General features: G+C 40.3%; 1 protein-coding gene across 2 annotated transcripts in view; it reads right to left on the bottom strand.

The window, feature by feature from the left end:
- Nucleotides 1-7,738: 7,738 nt before the first annotated feature.
- The window catches only part of LOC126387729 (gamma-aminobutyric acid receptor subunit beta-2), an 81,366-nt gene continuing 66,908 nt past the window's right edge, over nucleotides 7,739-22,196 (bottom strand). For both annotated transcript variants that reach the window (XM_050040363.1, XM_050040362.1), the window contains 5 exons: nucleotides 17,863-18,000; nucleotides 14,148-14,300; nucleotides 10,914-11,158; nucleotides 10,078-10,218; nucleotides 7,739-8,893 (listed from right to left, as the gene is read on the bottom strand). In XM_050040363.1, the coding sequence (XP_049896320.1) occupies nucleotides 8,546-8,893; nucleotides 10,078-10,218; nucleotides 10,914-11,158; nucleotides 14,148-14,300; nucleotides 17,863-18,000 (1,025 nt within the window). In that variant the 3' untranslated portion in view covers nucleotides 7,739-8,545. The remainder of the gene's footprint in view (nucleotides 8,894-10,077; nucleotides 10,219-10,913; nucleotides 11,159-14,147; nucleotides 14,301-17,862; nucleotides 18,001-22,196) is intronic.

The raw sequence follows: 22,196 nt of genomic DNA on the forward strand, positions 1-22,196 counted from the left end.
GTTTCTTGACAAAACCATATTTCAAATATTGCACCAGTATTAAGACAGCCATAGAGCTATCACACTATTCTATCAAAACGCTTAGAGTAAAATTGAAAAGACCTCACATGGCCCACGATGCACAGTCTAAATTGCTATAATAAATGCACGTCCATATTCAGTGGCTTGATTAAACTGTATTTTGTTCTGAAAATGAAGAAGAAGAAGAAGCAATATTAGGTTGCACTTATGCTCGGTCCAGTTTCTCATTTGGCTCCAATGAGTTCAATAAGTTTGTATCAAGTCTGAGGAGAAATTGTACATCAAGTCTTAAAGTTTATTCAGGAATGATTGGAGTGCACAACTCCAGTGTGACTTGGGTCTCCAACTCTGAATGCAAGTGAAGGACTCTATATGTAAGATAAAGTCGACAAGAATAAAAAATATTTTTTTATTTTCTAGATAAAACTGCGTTGTAAAAAAAAAAATGTTGTTCCATCTTAACACCTTGACAAGCAGCTGTATTACATTCTTACAGATTTAATGAACCAGGCTGTCAGGCCTCTTTGCTAGGTTAAAACCTCCATAAAAAAAACTCACATATGAAATCACTTTTTGATTTCGTTCTTTGACCTTTGACAGCACATTTCTGCAAAAATACACGATTTAGCCTTTGATGGCAGTCAGACTTGCCGTGCTATACAAAGGCAACAACTGCTATTGATGAGAGTCTGTTAACACGGGGCTTAAACTTGGAGAACAGTCGTTTGTTATGAATTATAAAAGAACGCTGCAGCTAAAAATTGATCAAAAACCTTGATGTGAATTGAATGTGTAAACTCCAACGCGCAGTGATAAATGTACATTTTATTTTCATCTTTTTCCCATAGGTAACTGCTTTTGTGTTGCTTCATTGTGTTAGGATGTATTAGAAATATACCATGCCTTTAGAAGCTATGTGAAAATAGAAATATTAAAATGGAAGTATTTATGTAATATTGATGAGTCTCTGAGAAGATGAAGATCCCAATACAAAGAGTCTGAAAGTCTCTAATGTGAGACACAAGCTGCCTCTGATTCACATTTAGCAAGATGAGAGGAATTTGTACGTAACTTTGCTCCAAAGGTTCAGTCAAATTAAGATCAACTTGTGAGAGCTGATCAGCTATGTGACCGCTACCCTGCAGAATGACTTTTTATTTGTTTGAACTGTTCCCATGCAGTGTGCTGATATCACACAAGCAGTAGTAGCATCTCTCAGCACCAGATAAGCATTATTTCCCTCGACATTTTAATGTGTATTACTGATCTGTGTGATGTGAAGCCTTGAAATTGAAATGCAAATGCATGAGCAGCGGTTTGGAAAATTTGGCCACTCACTGCCAGAAAGTGTAAGAGTGACCTTGTAGCTACTCAGCTTTGGAAAGTTATTTGAAAATCAAACAAACTTTGGCTGTCAGCATTGAGTCCACGAATCACATAAAAGTACAACTCCTTTAAAAACTCATTACACCAAATGTTACCATATTACAAAGGCGTTCCCCATGTCATATATTTTAAGTATAGTTCATTTACTGGGATACAGAAAAAATTACAAGTGTACGACCGGAGGCAGTCCTAGACTGTAGGGGAGCTCCAGGCAAAAAAGGTCACCAAGGCCTTCTGCTTTTCACTTTGAAACCAAATTCTCCGCTATCTTTTGGAGCCCCCAGCCAGATTATATCTCTGTTTTTCCAAAACATTCTCACTCCAACCTTGTCAGGTATTGACATTTGGTCATGGACTTTCCATGTCCAGATACGACATGCAAAGTACCCTGGGTGTGTTGGTTGTTGACATTCTGGGATGCCCTGTCAAGTTCTGCCTGTTACATACATTGTCTTCTTTCAAAGTAAATGCACTATGATGGTATAACACCACAAATTGACATTTTTTTCTCTTAAACAACGGACGCATGTGGTTAGGTTTAGCCAGCAAAACACATTGTTAGGTTTAGGGAAAAAGAACAGAGTTTGGCTTCATAATCTTACAGGACACGAACACTGCACTCCTTGGTGAAAAGGGGTGTTTGCTGGACCCATCCACCACCACTCGCACCTGCCCCACTTGGGTATTGCCAGGTTAACTTTCATTCTTGTCCTGCTGCATTTCCCCCTGACGCCACTGGGTTTCGTTAAACTATAACAGTGACGTTAAAGGACAGTTTTTTTGTCGGTGTCTGACACCGCAAGTCACTGTGCTAGTACTGAATTTTGACAACTTCAGAGTGAGACTGGGTTGGTTTTTCAACTCTGTGATTCAGAGTGTCACGCTGTACTGCAGTACAGCCTGGCTAAACTGCCTATCGGTGAAACTTGAAACTAAATCATGCTGTCAACTCAAAATTTGTGCTAAGATAATTAGCCAACCTGTGGCACACTTCTTTCAGGCAACCCACAAAAAGAGCATGCTGAGACTTGCTAACAGCAAGTTAGCTAGTCACCTCGCATGTTCTAAACAGTGAACTTCTGCCCTCCAACAGGCAATTCAGAGTCCCTCCATTCAAATACAACAGGCTAAAAAATGTGTTTATTCATCAGTTTATTCTGGCGCTAAACCAAAATCAGTGTGCTGCTAATTAAGATCTAATATCTAATAGGATATTTTGTGATGTGTTCCATGGTCATGACTGTTCGGTATGCTTTTTTGTGGGTATGTGCTGTTTGTGTAATTGTACGTCTACTTGTGTGTGAACTAATTGATCTGAGCTATCTGAGGATGCAAAATGTATTTCACTGTACACTGTAAAAAATGAAACAAACTGACAAGTTGTGTCATATCGTATCGTATCCAACACATCGCATCATATCATATAACATCGTATTGCATCGTATCGTATCATATCGCACTGTATCGTATCGTATCATATCGTATTTCATCGTATCGTATCATATCACATCGTATTGCATCGTATCGTATCACATCGTATTGCATCGTATCGTATCATATCGTATTTCATCGCATCGTATCATATCACATCGTACTGCATCGTATCGTATCACATCGTATTGCATCGTATCGTATCATATCGCATTGTATCGTATCGTATCATATCGTATTTCATCGTATCGTATCATATCACATCGTATTGCATCGTATCGTATCACATCATATTGCATCGTATCGTATCATATCGTATTTCATCGTATCGTATCATATCACATCGTACTGCATCGTATCGTATCACATCGTATTGCATTGTATCGTATCACATCGTATTGCATCGTATCATATATCACATCGTATTGCGTCGTATTGTATCACATCGTATTGCATCGTATCGTATCATATCACATCATATTGCACCGTATTGTACTGCACCGTATCGTATCACATCATATTACATCGTATCGTATCATATCACATTGTATCGTATCGTATCGTATTGTATCATATCGTATTGCATCGTATCGTATCGAATTGGATTGCATTACATTGCATCATAACGTATCTTATTGTATTATATCGCATTGCTGGTCGAATCTCCTTACTTTTGTCATGTGATCGGTGAAATCTGACTCCTGCTACTCTCTATACAGCACAGACTTTCAGTTTAGAATTGTAGCGACTGCCGTCTGATTAAGTACTGATAGAAAAAGAAAAGCCTTGGTGGGGGTGGTGGGCCAGTAGTAACTGCTGTATACCCGAATACCATATAAAACCAGTGACACCAACTACCATGGCAAGCCTGCCAATATCATGCCATTGGGGGCCCTTTTTCCCAATTTTTTTGAGGGTGACCACCAAGCATTTGCCTGGTTTGTCTCTCCTGAAGGTGCAGCAGGTACAACAGCTTCTACACATAATTACATGTGATCAATAGAATTGTATGTCCTGGATAGAAGTTTGGAAATCCTTCCATCCAAAATGGTGGATATTTGAGGGTGACAGGATGGGGAAAGTTCTCAGCAACTTTGAGGGAGATTTAAGTTTCATGATGTTAGAACCAATTGTACAAATGAGTAACGTCTCAGCTAAGACTTTGAACTGACCCCAGTTAGCTGTGTTGTTTGAGGTTTTTCAAGCATGGTAAAATATTAGTTGTCAACATTTGTCTGGTCTCACTGGAATGTTTTGGTGATCAACAAATGTTGCATAAATGTTCTCACATACCCACATTTAGGAGGGAACTTGGATAAAGTGGTGAACATGTTCGCCCCATCATCAGAAAGTTTTAGGTGCTTTAGTCTCAGTTTTCTCTTCCTCCAGTTTAGTGCAGAAATAAACGCTTGCAGATTTAGAACTGTATACAATATTTATTGACAATGTATTCATTTCCATAGGTTTTTCATAATAAAGACAGACACTGACTTGTACAGGGCTTATCTTTGAGAAGGGTACAGCTCTGGGTTTCTGGGAATGTTCTTGTGAGTGGCACATACAAGGATTTTTCAAGGTGCAGGGTGTTGAGAGGGTAAGAAGGATTGATGCTCCTTGGAGTGAAGTCCAGGGCAGCAGGAGGCTAAGGCTTCTTCTGTGAGTGTGTGCAAACATACACTGTCACCAAGATGTGTCATTTAGGCTTTTAGGGATGTCAGTCTGTCCTTGCTCTCCAGAGAAGACTCTACTGTCTGATGAAAACCTCGCATTTCCAAAAACACCTCGGCTTTCCAGGAATGAAGAGAGAAAAAAAGCCATTTTCAAACCATTTAGGACAGGATTTTGTAAGCATACATGTCGTTGAGTTTTCAGAATCCCGAGACGATAATATAATCATTCTGTATAGTATAAATGTGAAAATTGCCAAAATTGGATTTACAAGGTTTTGCCAAACAACAGTGTTTGCAGTTATTTTTTTTTTACACAGGAGTATAGAAATATAAAAATATATGAAACCAAAAAGCGCTGTGAAGTACAAACACATATTCAAAGTGTAGAACTTATGAAGCAGACCTTTCTTGCCAGTTGTCGGTGTGCTTTGGAAACACTGTCTGGCCGACACACATCCACTACACACTCTCACACTCAAATACACCATGTCATACCACATACACTATTATTCTGAAGATTAAGAAATATATTTATACTGGGTAGGTTGAGACATTATATGGCTGAGGTGGATTTAGTACCTTAATGACTTTTAAAGTATTCTAGGTGTTTAGTTTCTGTCGTTGTTGAAAAAGTGTGCCGTACAGTAAACGTGTGCCGTGTACAGTATTTAGGGACTCGTGTCGAACAGAGAAAGCAAACACATTAAAGAGAAAACATCTGAAACAAGCTCACTAAGGTACTTTTCCTTAAGTACAATTCTTGGGTAGAAGTTGTAGTTAGTGGTTGTAGTGTTGTTAGCAGTGTGATTTGTGCTGACCTGAGATGGTTGACTTTCGGGGTTGATACGAAGGCATCGCTAGCCTCTTTATCACTTGACCCTTTGTGTGTGTGTGTGTGTGCACGTGTGTTTTAAAAGGTGGTGTACATTAAGCTGTATTGAGCTGATCATTGGTACAAGAAATTGTAATACTTTTGCTGACACATTGCAGCAAATACATGCTGCAAAAGAATATCAACTACATTCATGAATATATGTTACATTTTGGCAAAACCAAAGAAATGTGCTCCGACAAACAGCAAAAAGAAACAGAAAAATGATCAAGTGACACTCTAAAATAGACTATTTACATAGTTTCACATCAGCCTTTGCATTCTCTTAACAATACAGTATGAATTATATCGAAAATGTCCTTTTTGTCTTTTTCATTGAACGCTCATAGGTAATTATTTACAGGAATAATATGCTCCAATTGCTGCTTAATAATATACTATCTCATATATACATACTTTTTAAATATGTGGGTTTTTTGGGACGTGATCCCAAATTTGAGTTCAACTCATTCTCATTTTTAGAAAAACATACAACGCCAATAATCAGGTTTCTAGAATCTATCTGGATCCCTTCACATGTGTATTTTTTTTTAAACTTACAAAAACATTGAAAACATGAAAGATGGGATCAGTTTTGTTTGAAATATTCACCAGAACCATAAAGAAACTCCCAAAACAAAACTTAATTTACTTACTATGCGCAGTTCTCAATAGCTAGATCAACACAGTGTGAAAATTTCGATGAGCAACATGTAAACACCAGTGAGGTTATTGTAAGTTCCAAAAACTAAACACAAAGTTCAATCAAAGTTTACATTTCAGTTGTTGGGCAGTGCTTGTGAAAATCCATCATTGTGTCATTATTAAAACAGGCGTAACTGTTATGTAAATGCTTTTTAGAAAAATGTATATATTTTAAAGAACATCATTAATATTCGCAATACCAATCAGACACACTCTTTTTTTTTTTAAATAAATTAATTACAGGTGTATGTGCACTCATTTGTATCAAACACAAAAAGCACAAATGAAATGAAACAATTCAGTGAGAAAGGAGAACGTGAGCAAAAACAGAAATATCAAGGAGTTACTACGTTACAGAGCATGCACTGAGACAAAACTCTATGTGGCTACATTTTAAGTAAACAAGTAGAATATTAATGTTAAAGTGTTCACTCACACATTCACAATCAAAATGAATGGCAAACCAGCAGAAATTAACCCTTGGAGTGAGATCTTTGTTGTTTTGGATGATCTCAAAGAACCATGTGAGACGACAGCTTTAGTTGCTAGTTCTGATTTTACTGTGATTTCTGAAAGAGTCACCTTCTCTTCCTTTCTATGTCTTCATCAGTGTCCCTGTAGATGAGCCTTTGTCCCTGACAGTGACCCTCACTCTGTCTCGAGACGTTGCATTCCACTCTTTGATGAATGATTTGCGTACGTGAAAAAGAGGCCATTAACGCCAGAGTTCATTCATACGGACAGTGTGAGCGATTCGATGGGGAGAGGGATATGACACTCTTGTGTGTTGCAGCCCTAGTTATATTTGTACATTTTAACCTTGTTGTAACTGAAACATAAAGTGTGATCGTAGTCATATTGATAATAATAAAGTTCCTCTTAAGACAGCCCCCATAAGCACCAGGTATTAGAAGAACTACGGTAACAGCCTCTATGGCTTTGAAAAACTCGTGTGCAAAGTCTTATAAAATCTACCTTGTGTACATACAGTCAAAAGCACAGCATCGTTAGTAAAATTTGGATTTACGGCTATGTCCTTTTATGATCATCAACCCATTTTTCCAATCTGGAAACAATGCATGACTGAGAGGTTTGAAACCTATGATAATTATAATAATCTGGTTTGGGAGGCAGATATTGAAACTCACTGATAACAAAATGACAAATCATCTGCATAGAAAAAAATATTTAAAAATTGGTGTCACAAGCTGATATTTGAAGTTTTTGTGCTTTCAATGCATTCTGGCCTCTCTGTGGACAAATGCAGTCCTTTTAGCTTTACCATTCGATTATCATTTAACCATGAAAGAATTGTCGTAGCTAATAAAGTGCCTCCTTAGTAGTTGTGAACCTTTTCTTTTTAATCAGTGTTGTAAATATATATCCAAGAAAGTGAGATAGAGAGCTGGAAAGGGATTTTTTTGGTCATATAATCCCTATTTTAAAAGGTGATATTTACATATACTAAACTACTTTCTTCAGACACAGTCGTCCCTCAAAAGCATCTATACCGTGTATATACACATAGGGGGAAAGTCTAATATTAATAAATATAATAATATATAAGTACAACCAATTTGGCTATGGATTTTTTTCTTACATATTTTGCGCTCTCTCTTTTTGTTCTTTACTCTCCTCTATCAGACACAGTGGACAAAACACAATAATGACAATTCAAATTGGCTGTTTTAGCTTTATCCTTCTTTATATTATGCCATTTTTTTCCTTCAGGAGGCTTCTTCAGTGCAATCAGAGTTCAAACCTGGAAGTTTTGGAATGCTCTTAGTTGATATTAGTTAATGCCGCCCTATTAAAATAGTTCATGAACTGAGAAAATGCTTACAAATAAATTATATAGTGCTCCAAGTATATTAAAGAAAAAAAAAGTTGATTTTAATTTTTTTTTTTACCTTACATGATATTGTAAATTGTAAGCTTCAGGCCCTTGTAAGTATGAAATTAATTCTAGTAATACATTTCGTGTCTTTGATACAATGAATCTTAAAAAAATCCTGCTGACTTTAAACTCACTTCAGCACTTTTTAAGTAGTGTCAGTGAAAGTAAATGGTCATTTAAATATGTCAACTTGTCAATTAGTATTTAACTAACATGATATTTTGGCAATGAATTGTGTATGCTTTAAATCCAACATAACAAAGACATAAAAAAACTATGCAAACATTAAAAAAATGGCAAGATACACAAATCACAAAATATGTAAAATTTTAAACAATTACTCGGGAACAGGCACCTTATATGTTTGTAATCTCTCTTTTATAAGGTTTTTTCGTGTTAGCCAGCAAATGTGGTATTCCAAGATATGATGGATCCAGTCCTGAATATAGTCATTCAGTCCAGTTTTACAAGATCACATAAAAATGAAACAAACCAGATACAAACAACAAATGAGCAACACATTTTGCTGTTTGTTCTCGCCCTCGCTGATGTCCTTTGTTTCTTTTAGTTGACGTAATAAAGCCAGTAAACAACGTTGAAGAAGGAGAAGACGGTTGGGAAGATCATCCTCGACCATTTGTCAATAGAGTTTACATCAGTCAAGTCTGGGATGTTGATCTTTAGCTGTGAAGCGCGCCTCCGTAGTCGGCTCTTCTTTTGAGTCATGTGGCACTCCAGCGTGTTTCGGCCAAAGTTGTGCCTGGCCAGTCCAGCTTTGCGGTACTGTAGAGTCGAACTGTCGTATGTCAGCATGGTATTGCGTGGGTCGTTGAGACCCAGAGCGAGCTCTGAAACGCCCATGTCGTTTTTGATGTCCAGGGTGCCCAAAAGGATGTTTTCATGAGGGTCCATCTGGAAAAGAGTCAAGTTTGCCCAGTGTATTATCAACAGCATTTTTCTCTAATAAACCACATTTTACTACCAAAATTGTACTTAAAAATGGCGGATACCATACGAATATAACCCTTAGACTATATTAATTAACTATGTTTGTCATAATTACATGTAATGCAAAAGGGGGTCACTCCCAGTGACAAAGCTAGAGAGAATTTTCATTACCTATGGATTGTTTTAGTGTCTTTCAGCTCATCATTTTGGTTTTGCCTGCCCACATACTTGCCAACCTTAACACCTCAAAATATGGGGAGGATTTTAAAACCAAAGCAGGGGTCTGTGGTCATCTCCCAAAACATCTGAGTTTCTGAGACTTTGTTTCCTGCATTCTTGTGACTTCTATAGAATAAAAATGACAGAAGTTTAATGTGGTTTAGTTTTTGGCTCATGCTCATGATACAACAGCAGAGTAGGGGGGGCCAGGCTGTGGTGTTGGCCCATGTCAGGGACCCAGAGTTGGTTGTCCTGCCTGGCCCACACACCCCTGGGTCCTGGATGCCCTGGTGCGGCTGAACTGAAGGCTTATGGTCTCTGGAAAACAGCTGGGTACCCCTCCATGGTGGGGGAGGGTAAGCCGGGTCCCCACCAACCACTGAGGCACGAACTCCCCATTACAGAGCATCACTTCAGACGATCGGCTCAGAGACAAGGTGTCTACCAGCAGCCTCGCCCAAATCATGCAGGCTGGAAAAGTGCCCCTCTCCGGCTCGAGAGCGTTGGAGAAGTACCAACGGGGGGAATCAGCACACTTTTAAAGTCTTGGCTTTGGCTTATACATGCTGTACAGTGTCAAAATAAGTTATGATAACAAAAGGAATAAAAGGTATGAAAATTTGACATAAATTCTAAGAAATATGGGAGAATTGTGACCCCAGGAGTCTCTGGAGAAAAATGGGAGGGTTGGCAAGCATGCCTGCCCAGCATCAAACAGCAGACAGACAGAGTTAGTGACTAGCTGATGACCATAATGGTGCAGCTGGATGCTAAATAGCTGGATATTTCCCTCAGGAGTTGGTGAAGATCAGCTCCTACAAATACTGGACTAATAGGTGGCTGAATAAACAAATCAGCCACAAAAAAGTTTTGCTGCACCTAAATGCCCCCAAAATAGTTACTTTAATAGTAGTTTTTTTTTTCAGTACCTTATTCTTTTGATCGCCGAGTCCAATAGCTGCGTCATCTACAAAGATTGGTTCCCACATGGAGTCATGACCATCGAGATCCCTTTGTTTCATTCTTGCATACAGAGTATCGTCTCTGCCAACTACATTCCCCACCAGCCACTGCAATCAAACAGAGTCGCCATGGTTACTTGAGCAACTGAAAACTAGTGGAAGGAGTTTGCATTTGTGTAGGCGGGTATAAGTTGGCAACAATGAACATTATATGAAATAATTAAATCCTTGTGTTCATGAGTAAATGCAAATATGTGTGGGTATGAACTTCTACATGTCAGTGTGCAGCCATGTTATGGTTGCCATTTTGCATCTCTGCTACTAAATATTTGGTTCATGTCAGCTGGGAGCACAAACTGGGAAAGTGAATGCAACCCTTTCTATAGAGACAAAGAGCCAAGTGGCTCTGAGACCTTCTTTCCCTCTGTTTCAGCTGGCAACATGTCTCATTTGGATTTCAAACAGGGTTAGTACAAGCTTATTAGGCTGGCTTTACTTGGCACAGTGAAGGCAAGAAACATTAGGTCAACCCTCCATTTGAAGTGGTGACATTTCTTTTCTTTGCTAGTAATTATTCTGAGCTCCTTAGACAGCTTTATGAATAATTGAATTCAAATTCCACTGCAAAGTAAAGAAAATATGTGATTCTGTGAATCTAGAGCAAAGAAAACTGCTTTCATTTGAATGGGTGAGAATGTAGGGGCCTGTGTAGAGTATATGCTCTCTGAAAAATGTAAAGCCTTTCCAAATAGGAAATGAAATGTAAGTCAACACACTTCAGAAATAACCTTAACTATTCTTACCTTGTTCGGATCCATCCTCATCTTTTCGTTGTTGGCTGTAGTTAGTTTCTCAGCTGCTTTTTTCTGACGCTGAGGGCCCCGTCCAAAGAAGATGTAGTTTACCAGCGCATACTCCAGCAGAGCCAGGAACACAAAGACGAAGCAGCCCATAAGGTACATGTCTATGGCCTTGACGTACGGGATTTTGGGGAGGGTTTCTCTCAGGTGGGTGTTAATGGTAGTCATGGTGAGCACCGTAGTGATACCTGGAGGAGAGGGACCAAATTCAAGGCATTATAACAGAAATTGTATGAATAAAGACTTTTAAAACTTAAAAAAGTATTACTTTAGGAACTACATATCAGCAGTTGGAATTATGCTGTTTCTATGTAGTGCTAGGTCTGCCCCCTGATAGTCAACCAAATGGTAATTGACCAGAAAGGTCATTGGTCGGCAAGATTTCATTGGTCGTTGAGTCGCAGAAAAAAAAAACCCCAACAACCGTGAAATTCTTTTAGGAGCCCTAACCCCTTGTCAAAATAAGTCAAGACCTTAATTTGAAAGGACAGACACAGGAAGTGGCCACGCTCAGCAGTCAGACAGGAGTGACATTACAAACCAATCACAACTGACAGATATCTTTCCCTTCTTCTGTAAATATTCAGTCTGATAAATACAGAAACGTTGATCATGTTAGTGCAGAGCTACCCAGAGCTTTACATCTGTCCCACGGATGATAGACCTACACACTTATAAACAGCACCTGGAAGAAGATCAGCTCTGCACTCAGGATTTCAGGTCAATAGGCTATAGGGTATGTGTTAGGGTTGATTAGCAACCTCAGACTCAACCTGCTGCCGGGCTCTTGAAAGCTGGCAAAGAAAAGGCACAAGAGTAGCACCCAGCGTCCGACCTTTTGTTTTCCAGGTGTTTAAAGACATGGCATGTGTGCAACCCCTAATTTCCAGGGCTGGTACCTGCGGTTATGTCGGGCAGGAAATCCAAAGTGTGGGATCATTTTGAGAAGGTGAAGGACGAACCCAAGGTGATATGTAAACTCTGAAAGCAAACATTTGTCGACTACAAACATGACGTATCATCTGAAACATGTCAGTAGCTACATGCCCATTAGTCACTTAGCACAATCACTACTGCTTTGCCGTCAGCGTCATTAACAGGCGGCTCGCTCAGTGTGTGACGTGCACTTGTAGATAAAATATATGTGGGCATCTGGGGGACTAGTCGACTAATGGCCCTAAGTGACAACTATTGGTCGACTGAGAAAATTCTTAGTCCGGGGCAGCTCTATGTGATGCACTCACCAATTTACGCCTTGCATTTTTCTTTTTACTGAATCACTAGCACATGGAACTCTTAGTTACTGTGCTCCTCTGATTTACTGTGTGACAGTTTTAATCCTTCCAACTGCAACACATCTTTGTGATCTACTTGATACCATGTCTGTGCTTGATTATGCCTGCCAGGATCAATGAACCCGAGGGGCTCACCCCCACGACTTTAAACCATGCATCTAGCTAAAAGACGTGCACCTGAAGCGCCGCAGCCATTTGAAATTCAAATGTCAACCTTGGTCTTGTTCATTAGCGGAGAACTCCTACTGAGAAAAGTTGTAGACAGTTTTCAAAAAACCCTCGCCCAGCAGGCTGTGGGGATAGTTACTGTCAGACTGACTCTGCATATCAATGTGTTGAGTTTGTGCTTATTATGAGTGACACGCTAACTCTCGCTGCTGGTAATTTCATTTCATATTCCTGTCGTTTAAGCAAAGCACCGGCTCTTGGATGTAGTGTGCTTACAATAGAGGATGTCTATGGTATTATCTATATGCAGGAATTATAAATGGCATGAGAGGCCAGATTCCAAAGCTTAAATATTACTTCTGTGCATGATTAAATAATTGTGTTCTCAGCTCCTATAGTGCGCACAAATCCTCCCACATGCACCTGTATATTGTACTCTAGCACACAAAGCGTGATTACTTGAGGCAATTTCCATTGAGGGTCTCAGTAAACAATTACTAAATTATTTTACAGCTGTCACAAAGCTGTCAGGTGACCACCGCTCAAAATAGGATTCAGGCAATTTTCACAAGCTGTTGCTGCGAGAGCTTAACAATACCAACAAAGGATCCCTGCAGCACAGTGGCCATGTGATTCAGCCATTACAGGTCCATTTTAATGCCTAAAAACCAGGTCAGAATAGAGTGGTTCCTGAATCTAGTGTAGACTGGGGGGTGACCGAACATTTCCCAACTCTGCTGACCCGCCTCCATTATGGAGCATTACCTTTTTTTTCTCCCCTGTACTAAATCCCATGCACGCTTTCCCCCCAGATCACTAAATGCAGCTCAGTCGTCAATCAGCGAAATTGCCTTGTCGACTAAAGCAAGGGATGGGCAGAAGGATGGATGAATGGATGAAGCTGGGTGGATGGAGTTGGGTGAAAAGAAGACAGGGAGCTTTCGATAAACACGGGGTAAGCTAGCAGCTCGATACAAACCTCACAGGCTACACGGGGTTTACATAATCGAGGATGACGGGGGGGAAATTGTGACTTCCAGAAAAGAACAGAGGCTCTGGAATCAGAGTGGAAACAAATCAAACTGGTCATCCATCACAATACGTCTGTGGGACGCAGCAACATGTGTTGGACTGGGATGGATATTTGACCCTGTTAACACCCACAGTGACAGTAAAAGAAGGGAAACAAAGGGCAGTTGTGCAGTGCTGCTCCTTAATGATTGTATAGGGGCCTTGTCTTGAATAAATAAAGACACAAAGAACAGTAATCAATCAATTAATTAAAAGACCTGTATGAATACGACTCTTTTTAAATAGTAAAAAAGGCATGGCCTTCACAGCACAGCAATGTTAATCTGTGATGATGACTACTGTAGGAAAAGTTTTACCTGCAGCTAAGACATTGTACTTCAGATGAGACACAGGTCAGACAGGTCTTCTGCAAACTAATGATTTTTCTTCTGTGAGTTTATTCAATGCTTAAATTTGCCACAGATATTCTTGCCTGCCTCAACACGTCACCCCAAAGGTTTCTTGTCTCTATTTGCCCTTCAAGTGAATGATGTGAATGCTATGAGATAAAATTCAGAAAACAATATATATATCTATGTATAGCTTCCCCCAGGTCACTCTATTTCAGTGCCAGTGCAATCTTCTTTTAACTTTCCACCCATATGTCCTATCAGTCTGTCTATATTCGTATTGCAGGCCTCACCCAGAGCCACCCTGGCAGCAGAGGCGTCGTAGTTGATCCAGAAGGAGACCCAGGACAGGATGGTGATAAGTATAGAAGGCATGTATGTCTGCAGGATGAAGTACCCGATGTTTCTCTTCAGCTTAAAACTAAGGGACAGACGAGGGTAAGCACCTGCGGAGAGGGGACGGGGTAAGGGACAAAAAAAGAAAAGCAAGCAGAAGCAGCATTAGGTGACACATTTCCACAATATTTGCCGCAGCTATCAGGTCTCCAGGACTATGTTTTCTGACTGTGCCATTTTAGAGATAACTCTCCGGTACAGCGTGTATTTTGGGATGTCCTCGAGCGCAAGTTCAGAAAAGTCGTTAAAACAACAAAACAGGTCATTTACCAGAAAACAGTGATGATTTTTGTTCTGCCACACATATGGTATAAAGCTACGGATAATTTAAGTGCTAAAAGTTTTTTGACTTTTATTTTTTAACTGCAGGGTAACAACATCATGCTACCGCTGCCTTTGCTACTGAATGTAACCATAAATTGAGCGTAGTGTTAGTTCAAGCAGGACACGATGTCAAGCTCAGCTCACATCCCGGCTACATCCGTCTTTGCTGCTGCTCTTACTGTCTTAGGCTTTCCATGTAGCCGCGTGGAAGGGCAGGGAGGTTTGCTCTCTCTGCCTAAAGCTTTCCTCATTTGCACGTGGAAGGGCAGACAGGTGTGCTCTCTCTCTGCCTTATGGCTTTCCACGCATGCATGTGGAAGGGTGGAGAGGTTTGCTCTCTTCACCTTGAGCTTTTCCACGTAGGGGCGTGGAAGAGGCTTTTTGCATAGGCCTGAGGAAAGGCAAAGGGGCCCCAGAACAGAGCCATACCGCCAAATATAATACTGCAAATGGAAATACAGTTTTCTTTGACTAAAGTGTTCCTGACTGAAAATGTGTTTTTCTTTTCTTTTTATTAGATTTTTCAAATAAAGCACATACATATATAAACAAACAAAGCCAACCAACACAAACGACACCGAGACATAAAGACAGACAAGACAGAAAAGTATAGAAAAGAGAATCCATACAAAAAGAAACCACCTCAAAAGATTAAACTTTGCTGCATATACAACTAAGAATGAATAAACTAATATGTTTTAAAAAAGAGATTGTACAGCAATGTGATAATGACATCGACAGATGGAGCAAACAGTCACTGCCCTCCAGCGATAAGCAAGTCAGAGTTCTTGGAGGAAAAAGTGACATGGTTCCCAAAGTTGCCAGAACTTGTCCGATTTATTATTGAGATCATGAGTCAGTTTCTCCAGAGGAAACACAGCTGATATCTGTCAACCGCTGGGACCTGCGGAGCAGACCATCACAGCAAGATGCAATTTATAGCCAAGTATAAAAGAATTATTATCAGTGACTTGACATCCTTATCAAAGACGTTGTCTGAAATATGGTGCAACAAGTAGAACAAAGCAGTCAATGAGAACCGTTTGCCTATAACCTCCTGAATTACAGGCTTATTAAAAGACCTGAATCACTGATTAATAATGACCTTGTTAATTCTCATCTTGCACTGGTGATGTCATCTGGGGTCGCATTTATAAACATTTTATAAATGAGACCCTGGGGTCAGAGTCTGCACCAAGCGGCAACCTCCAGGGCTGAATAATGAAGCCAACAAAGTGTCAAAAACTGCAGTTCTTTGAATGGCCATTTGAGGATGGCTTTGTAGCGTTAGTAGTTGTGAGGTGAAGGTGTGGTATCGAGGTCCCACGCATACATCCATGCGGCTCAATTGCGAGTAAATCACAGCTGTCAATCATGATGTGACACCTACTTTATACAGCATCAAATAACTAATTAAAACCAAACCTATCAAAAAAATTAACATCTGAACGTACATCAGTGTGATAAGAACTTTCTAAAAAGACAGAAACCATCTTTGGAAATTTGTTTGTTTGGCCTGTGTTCCATCCCTTAACATGGACAGGGCAGGGTTTATGACCTATGCTGCAGCCAGCCACCAGGGGGCCATTGAGCTGTTTTGGCTTCACTTTTAGGGAGCTGCTATGTCACCCATTTTTACCGTCTATGGTTTCAGCACTACTGTTCTGTGGGGTGTCTGAAAAATAATACCATAAATTGTGCGGATATTGTAAAATGTAGTCTGTGCTCATTCGGCAGTTCTCCTTCTTAGCTCTTTTATCAACAATAGTCTCTCATCCCTGGGTCGTCCGTTGCAGAAGCACTCAGTAAAAAGCCACATTTGTTGTGTCCACTGAACTGAAGCATCAGCTATCTCCAAAATTACCTGCTCTCCACTCCCTGTGTTTATACACAATATTGCAAGAGGTTTGATGGTTTGTCTGTTGAGGGTCTTCTTTTTTTCTTTTTTGCTTATCCTGCTCTATTTGAAATAAGCCCACAGCAGGGGTTTTGCTGAGGGCAAATTGTATCTCCTCACATATTCCTCTCCTTAGGGAATGGGCTGTATTTTGGTTTGAGTTGCATTACAACTGAATGGGGAAAGGCACCACATGAAGAGTGAGAATACACTGCAATATACCAGCTTATTGGAGAGTCACGCAGAAACCGGAGAGGGGCGAGGGAGGAAGATTAAGTCTTTTTAATGAAAGCACAAACATCCCACCAGCCTCAGCTCCTTTTTGAATGTCACCACTTAGATGTGCTGTTTCATTTAGCTAATGTTAGCATGAGCCGATGAGAGAATCCCTGAATTATTTCTTTATGAAGCGAGGAAACAGCTTGGGCAGAAAATGACAGGATGGAGGTACAGCGGTGGATATTTATCATTCATAAGGGCAACAATGACATTGGCTATCCTTGGAGTGAAAGATGACACTTGTATTGGGTAAACGCCCGGGCGTTTTGTGCTGAGGTTTGCATCTCAGGCTGCCCCCAGGTCATTCACTCCATATCGCAATAGACAGCGTGTTAAAAGGGAATCCCCCGTCTCTCTGCATAAGGCAATACAATCAGGCACCCTACAGGGACACACTGGAAAAGACAACAAACACACACACACACACACGAGCAAACATTGTGCATTCATCAGGAAGCATTATGTTATTAATAGGGATGCATGACCCCTGCAGACAAAACAAGCCCTCTCATTGGTGGAGTCTCCACGTTCTTATCGAATTAGTGTTCTGCTCTCATTCTGTACAGTACCCAGAAACTGTATTCAGCTGAGCCGCTGTCCTGCTTACAATTGCCTGCTTGCATGACAAATTCATGAATATGAAAATGCAGAGCGGATGAATATTTCATTGTATCAGACAGCATTCTTTTTGTTTATTGCTATTAAATAAGTCATGGTGTCTTCTGTCTCCCAGGACGGCACTTCATTCCAAGGTCTGTATGTGCGTTTGCACATTTGCATAACATTCTGCATTTCTGGAAATTAGTGGATGCCATTTTTCATATCAATAAGTGCAAACTGTGAAATGAGTCAATATTTATGACTTGCCGTATTGTCCTCTTTGCAGCAGCGTAATGATAATGAAATGAAACCCTAAGAGACAGGAAATAATTAACAGGCTTTTTTTAAGGAAATAAAGGCAAAGTATTAACATTTAAGTGTGTGCATATGCACATATATGCTTCGGGGTGATATTTATGTCAAGGCTGATAATATAGGATTGCATTGTGATGTTCCACTGATTGTGTTCAGCCCTGCACATTCAGCTATGAGTCATACAGTGTTACCATTACCTGTGGAGAACACGACATTCTTTGAGATGAGCTTATGATCCACAATGGAGAACTGGGGCAGTTCGATCTTGTCCACCCCCGTCACGGCGTTGTCTCCTCCTCGCCAGTAGAACTCAATGTCATCTGTAGTGTAGCCATCTGAGATAACAGAGCACAGGAATTACTGAGGATTGTTAATGGTCTGTATAGTATATGTGTTCATAATCATGTCCATCTGGTTGCCATAAAGTCCAGTTAATTAATCACTTTGCTTGATTAGGGTTGCATTTGTCACCATTTTACATTCTGCTGACAGCAGACACAGTAATTGGTCTTTGGTTCACCTACTTAAGATATATGACATTATTCACAAGGAAAGGATGTCTGTTATATTCTACTTTGTAGCGTATAGTGTTGTGCAGTGGTTCCCAACTGGTCCAGCCACGGGTCCAGATTTCTCCTTAGCCATCATCTTCCTGCTAGTTTGCTGTCTCTGTCAAGTAGCTGTCTATTAGTCACTCACTCTACAGCAGGAAACAGCTCTGCGCTGGAAACTCACTGTACTTCAAATTAACATGTTTTTAAAAACTTGACGTGGTCGCAAGTCACTTGCGGTCCAGTCAGAATGGACCTGTGACACACTTTTGGACCTCGAAAACCCGTTGGGAACCGCTAGTGTAGTGTGTAGTGTTTCATTGAGCTACAGACATACTGCAGTAAGTATAAACAATTAGAACATTTATTTCCCATGACCGATTATCCTGTTGGGGGTGGCAGGGTTGCTGACATTGAGCAAGAGGCAAGGTACACCTTGGACAGGCCGCCAGACTATCACAGGGCTGACACATGTGTGGTCATGGACTTTCCACGTCCACATATGACATGCAAGGTGCCCTTTTTTCCATCAACAACAAACACACATGGTTGGATTTTGGTTAGGTTTAGGCAACAAAAGCACATGGTTAAGTTTAGGAAAAAAGAACAGGGTTTGGCTTTAGAGTCTTATGGGCCGTGAACACCGCTCTCTAGGGTGAAAGTTGGCGTTTGTTGGACCCATCCACCAGCCCTCCCGCCCGCCCCATTCAGACTTCTTTCGTCCTTGTCCCGCTGCGTTTCCCCCTGATGCCGCCGGGTGCCATTAAACTATAACAACAACCAGCTGCGTATCGTGCCGACGTCAAAGGATGCCTTTTTTCGTTGGTTTCTGATGCAGCCACTGCCCAGCGCCGGATTTCGACAACTTTGGAGTGAGACTGGGCTCAATTTGCAGTTGTTTCCACACAATATGATATATAAGGAAGTATAAGAGAATAATTAATTATAAACAGGGTCTTATAGTTTGATATATACCTAGGTTTATACAGGATTGATACTGGATTTTTCTTTAATATGGTCAATATGTTGTTTCCATGTTAATTTATGATCAATCACAATGCCTAAAAATGCTGCTTAATTCAATATCCACATCAATTTCTTGTCAATTTCCAGAACCACAAATTACATTTTCTTAATACCGAGAGACAGTTGTGTGTATATGCATTTGCAGTATAAGTATATTTGCTTGTTTTCTACTGTCACAAGTTAACTGATCCACTGTGCCAGATCCATCTCTGTAACAGTTACTTGCGTGTTGTATATAAAGAGCAAAAGGTGTTAGCTAATTTAGACTGGTGGGAATGAATAGAAGTAAACCTGGTGTCAAATGTTATGCAACTAATAGCAGTTGTGTGTGACGGTAATTTTTTAATTACTGTGGGTGAATCAAAAATCTTTTTTGTGCTTTGACACTTTTTCAAGTAGCTACCATCATGACACAGCTCACCTACCATTATTATCATTTTATATTCATAAATATCCACTTGTGTGCACTTGACACTACTAAACAACTTTTTTAATGATAGTTCAGATAAACATAACACTGGAAACAAATGTTCAGTAGTGATTTTTGTTAACTGTTTTTATAACCTAGATGCTTAAGTACGCACACAGTAAACACATTCAGTTGCCCAGTACAACCACAGTCTATACTGGGCCGTTGAGCAGCTCCACAACACTTCCATGCTTTGTTCAAGTGCACATCAGCATCATCATCAGAGGTACCCTACCATAAGCAAGGTACTGTACTCTTGACAATAACTGAATTATGGAAAATCCTGTTAAAACCATAAATTATGAAATGAAGGTGGAAGTACAACATTCTATACAGTCGCTGACGGAAACCCTCATATATGTGAGGAAATATATATGAGTCAACTTTATTATGTTTTGTCCCACGAGCAGCTAAATTATTAAACACCAAGAGCAAGAATGATTAAATAACCAGGCTCGGAATCCATTTTCATCTCTAAAACCCAGTAAAATCTGTAAAGGGACAAGAAGCAAGTCCATTAATATTAATCAGAACCAAAGCTTCTCGCTCTTTTGCTCTCATTTTGGCCCAATCAGTGGAGACATGGACAGCAAGGCAGCTAGTGGGCAGGAGCAATAAATGATTGAGTAACACGGTTCTCTGTAGTTATAGCTGAAGACAAGTGCTGTTAAGAAAAAAGAAAAAAAAAAAAGCCAAGAAGAAAGTAGAAAATTTTCATCAGACCATGAAAGTTGGCTCTTGCATAATCGACTGCCCACTGTCTGCTCTAGTGCAGTTGACATGTCTGCTGACTTCGGGGCATAAGAGCATTGGTCTCGGAGAGAGGAGAGGAAGGAGAGGAAGGAGATGAGGAGACGAGGAGCGACAGGAGACAGCTGGGGTTAGAGCACGTCTTTAGAAGGTCGGCTCACAATTAAAGCCAAACTGAAACTATGTGACACTCAATTGAAACAATTTGCAAAGAGATTAGATGCTTCTTTCAATAGTAATGGAGTTGTTTTGAGGGCTCCCTACGCCACAGCAGAAGTCATAAAATAATAAACCATGGTGGAAAGGTGTAAAAAAAAGATCCATATGAACAGCAGACAAGCATGTATTAAAACACAGATAGCATTATTGCTTCTCCATATTGGCATTCTCCTGGGCTACAGTGGGTTGAGAAGTGACACAGAGCTCATTTTTAAAGTGCAACAACGTTAGATTGCTATATTCTGTACATAGTGAGCTACAGTAGCAGCGCCAGATTATCTCAGAGTACTGACAGCTCATCACCACGAGTGTATCGAAGTGTGAACTTGCTCAACCGAGAGGCAGGAGGCCGGGACTTGCAATACACTTTGCTGCCTCAAGACAAACAACTGAATATCTTACATCATGAAACTTATAAGAGTGTTCAGTCGCTCTTGATGTGCATGTGTAGAGTTGCATTTTAGGTAACAGCAGGAGATGGACGAAAGAACAATCGGGAATGTTTTCGACATGCAACATAATCTTTTGTGATGGTTGCAACAGTTGTTACAGCTGCATGTTTGCTGCAGTGGGGATTTGCATGCATGTCAGTAGCATTTGCCTGAGTGATTATTATTATATTATCTGATTGCATGCGTGGAAGTTTCTTTTTTGTGTGTGACCATTACTTTGTGGAATTCCGATGATGGGGAGATTTAGCAGCTAAAAGTGAATTAAAATGACTGTTTTGCATGCTATGTACAGTGCATGTGTGTGTGGGATGGCGGTGCTGACGGTGCCGTGCTAGATGACGAATGAAAGCGTGTTTGACAGAACAATTTAGAGGGAACTCCCACGCCGTTTCATTGATTAGTGCATACAACATAAAGCGTTCCACCACCCCTCCTCTCCTCCTCTCCTCTTCCTCCTCTGGTCTCCTTTTCTCCCCCACTCTTCTTCTCTAACTTGTTCCATTTTTATCTCCGCTTTCTCCCAGCACTTTTTCCATTTGATTACACTCCTCTCCTTCTCGCCTCGCTGTTATTTCTTTGTCATAACTGCTATTATGTGTCCATCTATCTTTCACTTTACCTTCCCTCTTCTTCTCCCTCCGCCATACCTTGCTCTGCCTAATTAATACTTGTGTGACCTATTTAGTTGCTCTGAATTATTAACACAGACTCCTCAGTGGCTGCTTCCAACACCCTCACACTCTGACATCTCTCCATCCTCTTAAAGAAAGAGTTTGGTAATCGCTGTGTTCCATTAAACTCCCACTTTTTCTCCTCAAAATTTATATCCAGAACTTTCATCTACAGGACAGTTTGGGTGGTCACATGGCGTCATCGTCATCTTCACCTCACATATGAGGTAATCAATAAATTCTCTAAATGTATTCCAAAGGAATAAGGAGCCAAAGGAAGGATGGAAAAAATGAGATTAATGTGTTCTCTTCTCTCAGTTCCAGTAAAAAAGCCTGGCAGCTGCATTTTGAAACAACTTGCAGACGATTAAGTGCTTCTCTGCTAAGTGCAGA

This window comes from Epinephelus moara, chromosome 3 (genome assembly GCF_006386435.1).
Source record: "Epinephelus moara isolate mb chromosome 3, YSFRI_EMoa_1.0, whole genome shotgun sequence".
Classification (NCBI taxonomy): Eukaryota; Metazoa; Chordata; class Actinopteri; order Perciformes; family Serranidae; genus Epinephelus; species Epinephelus moara.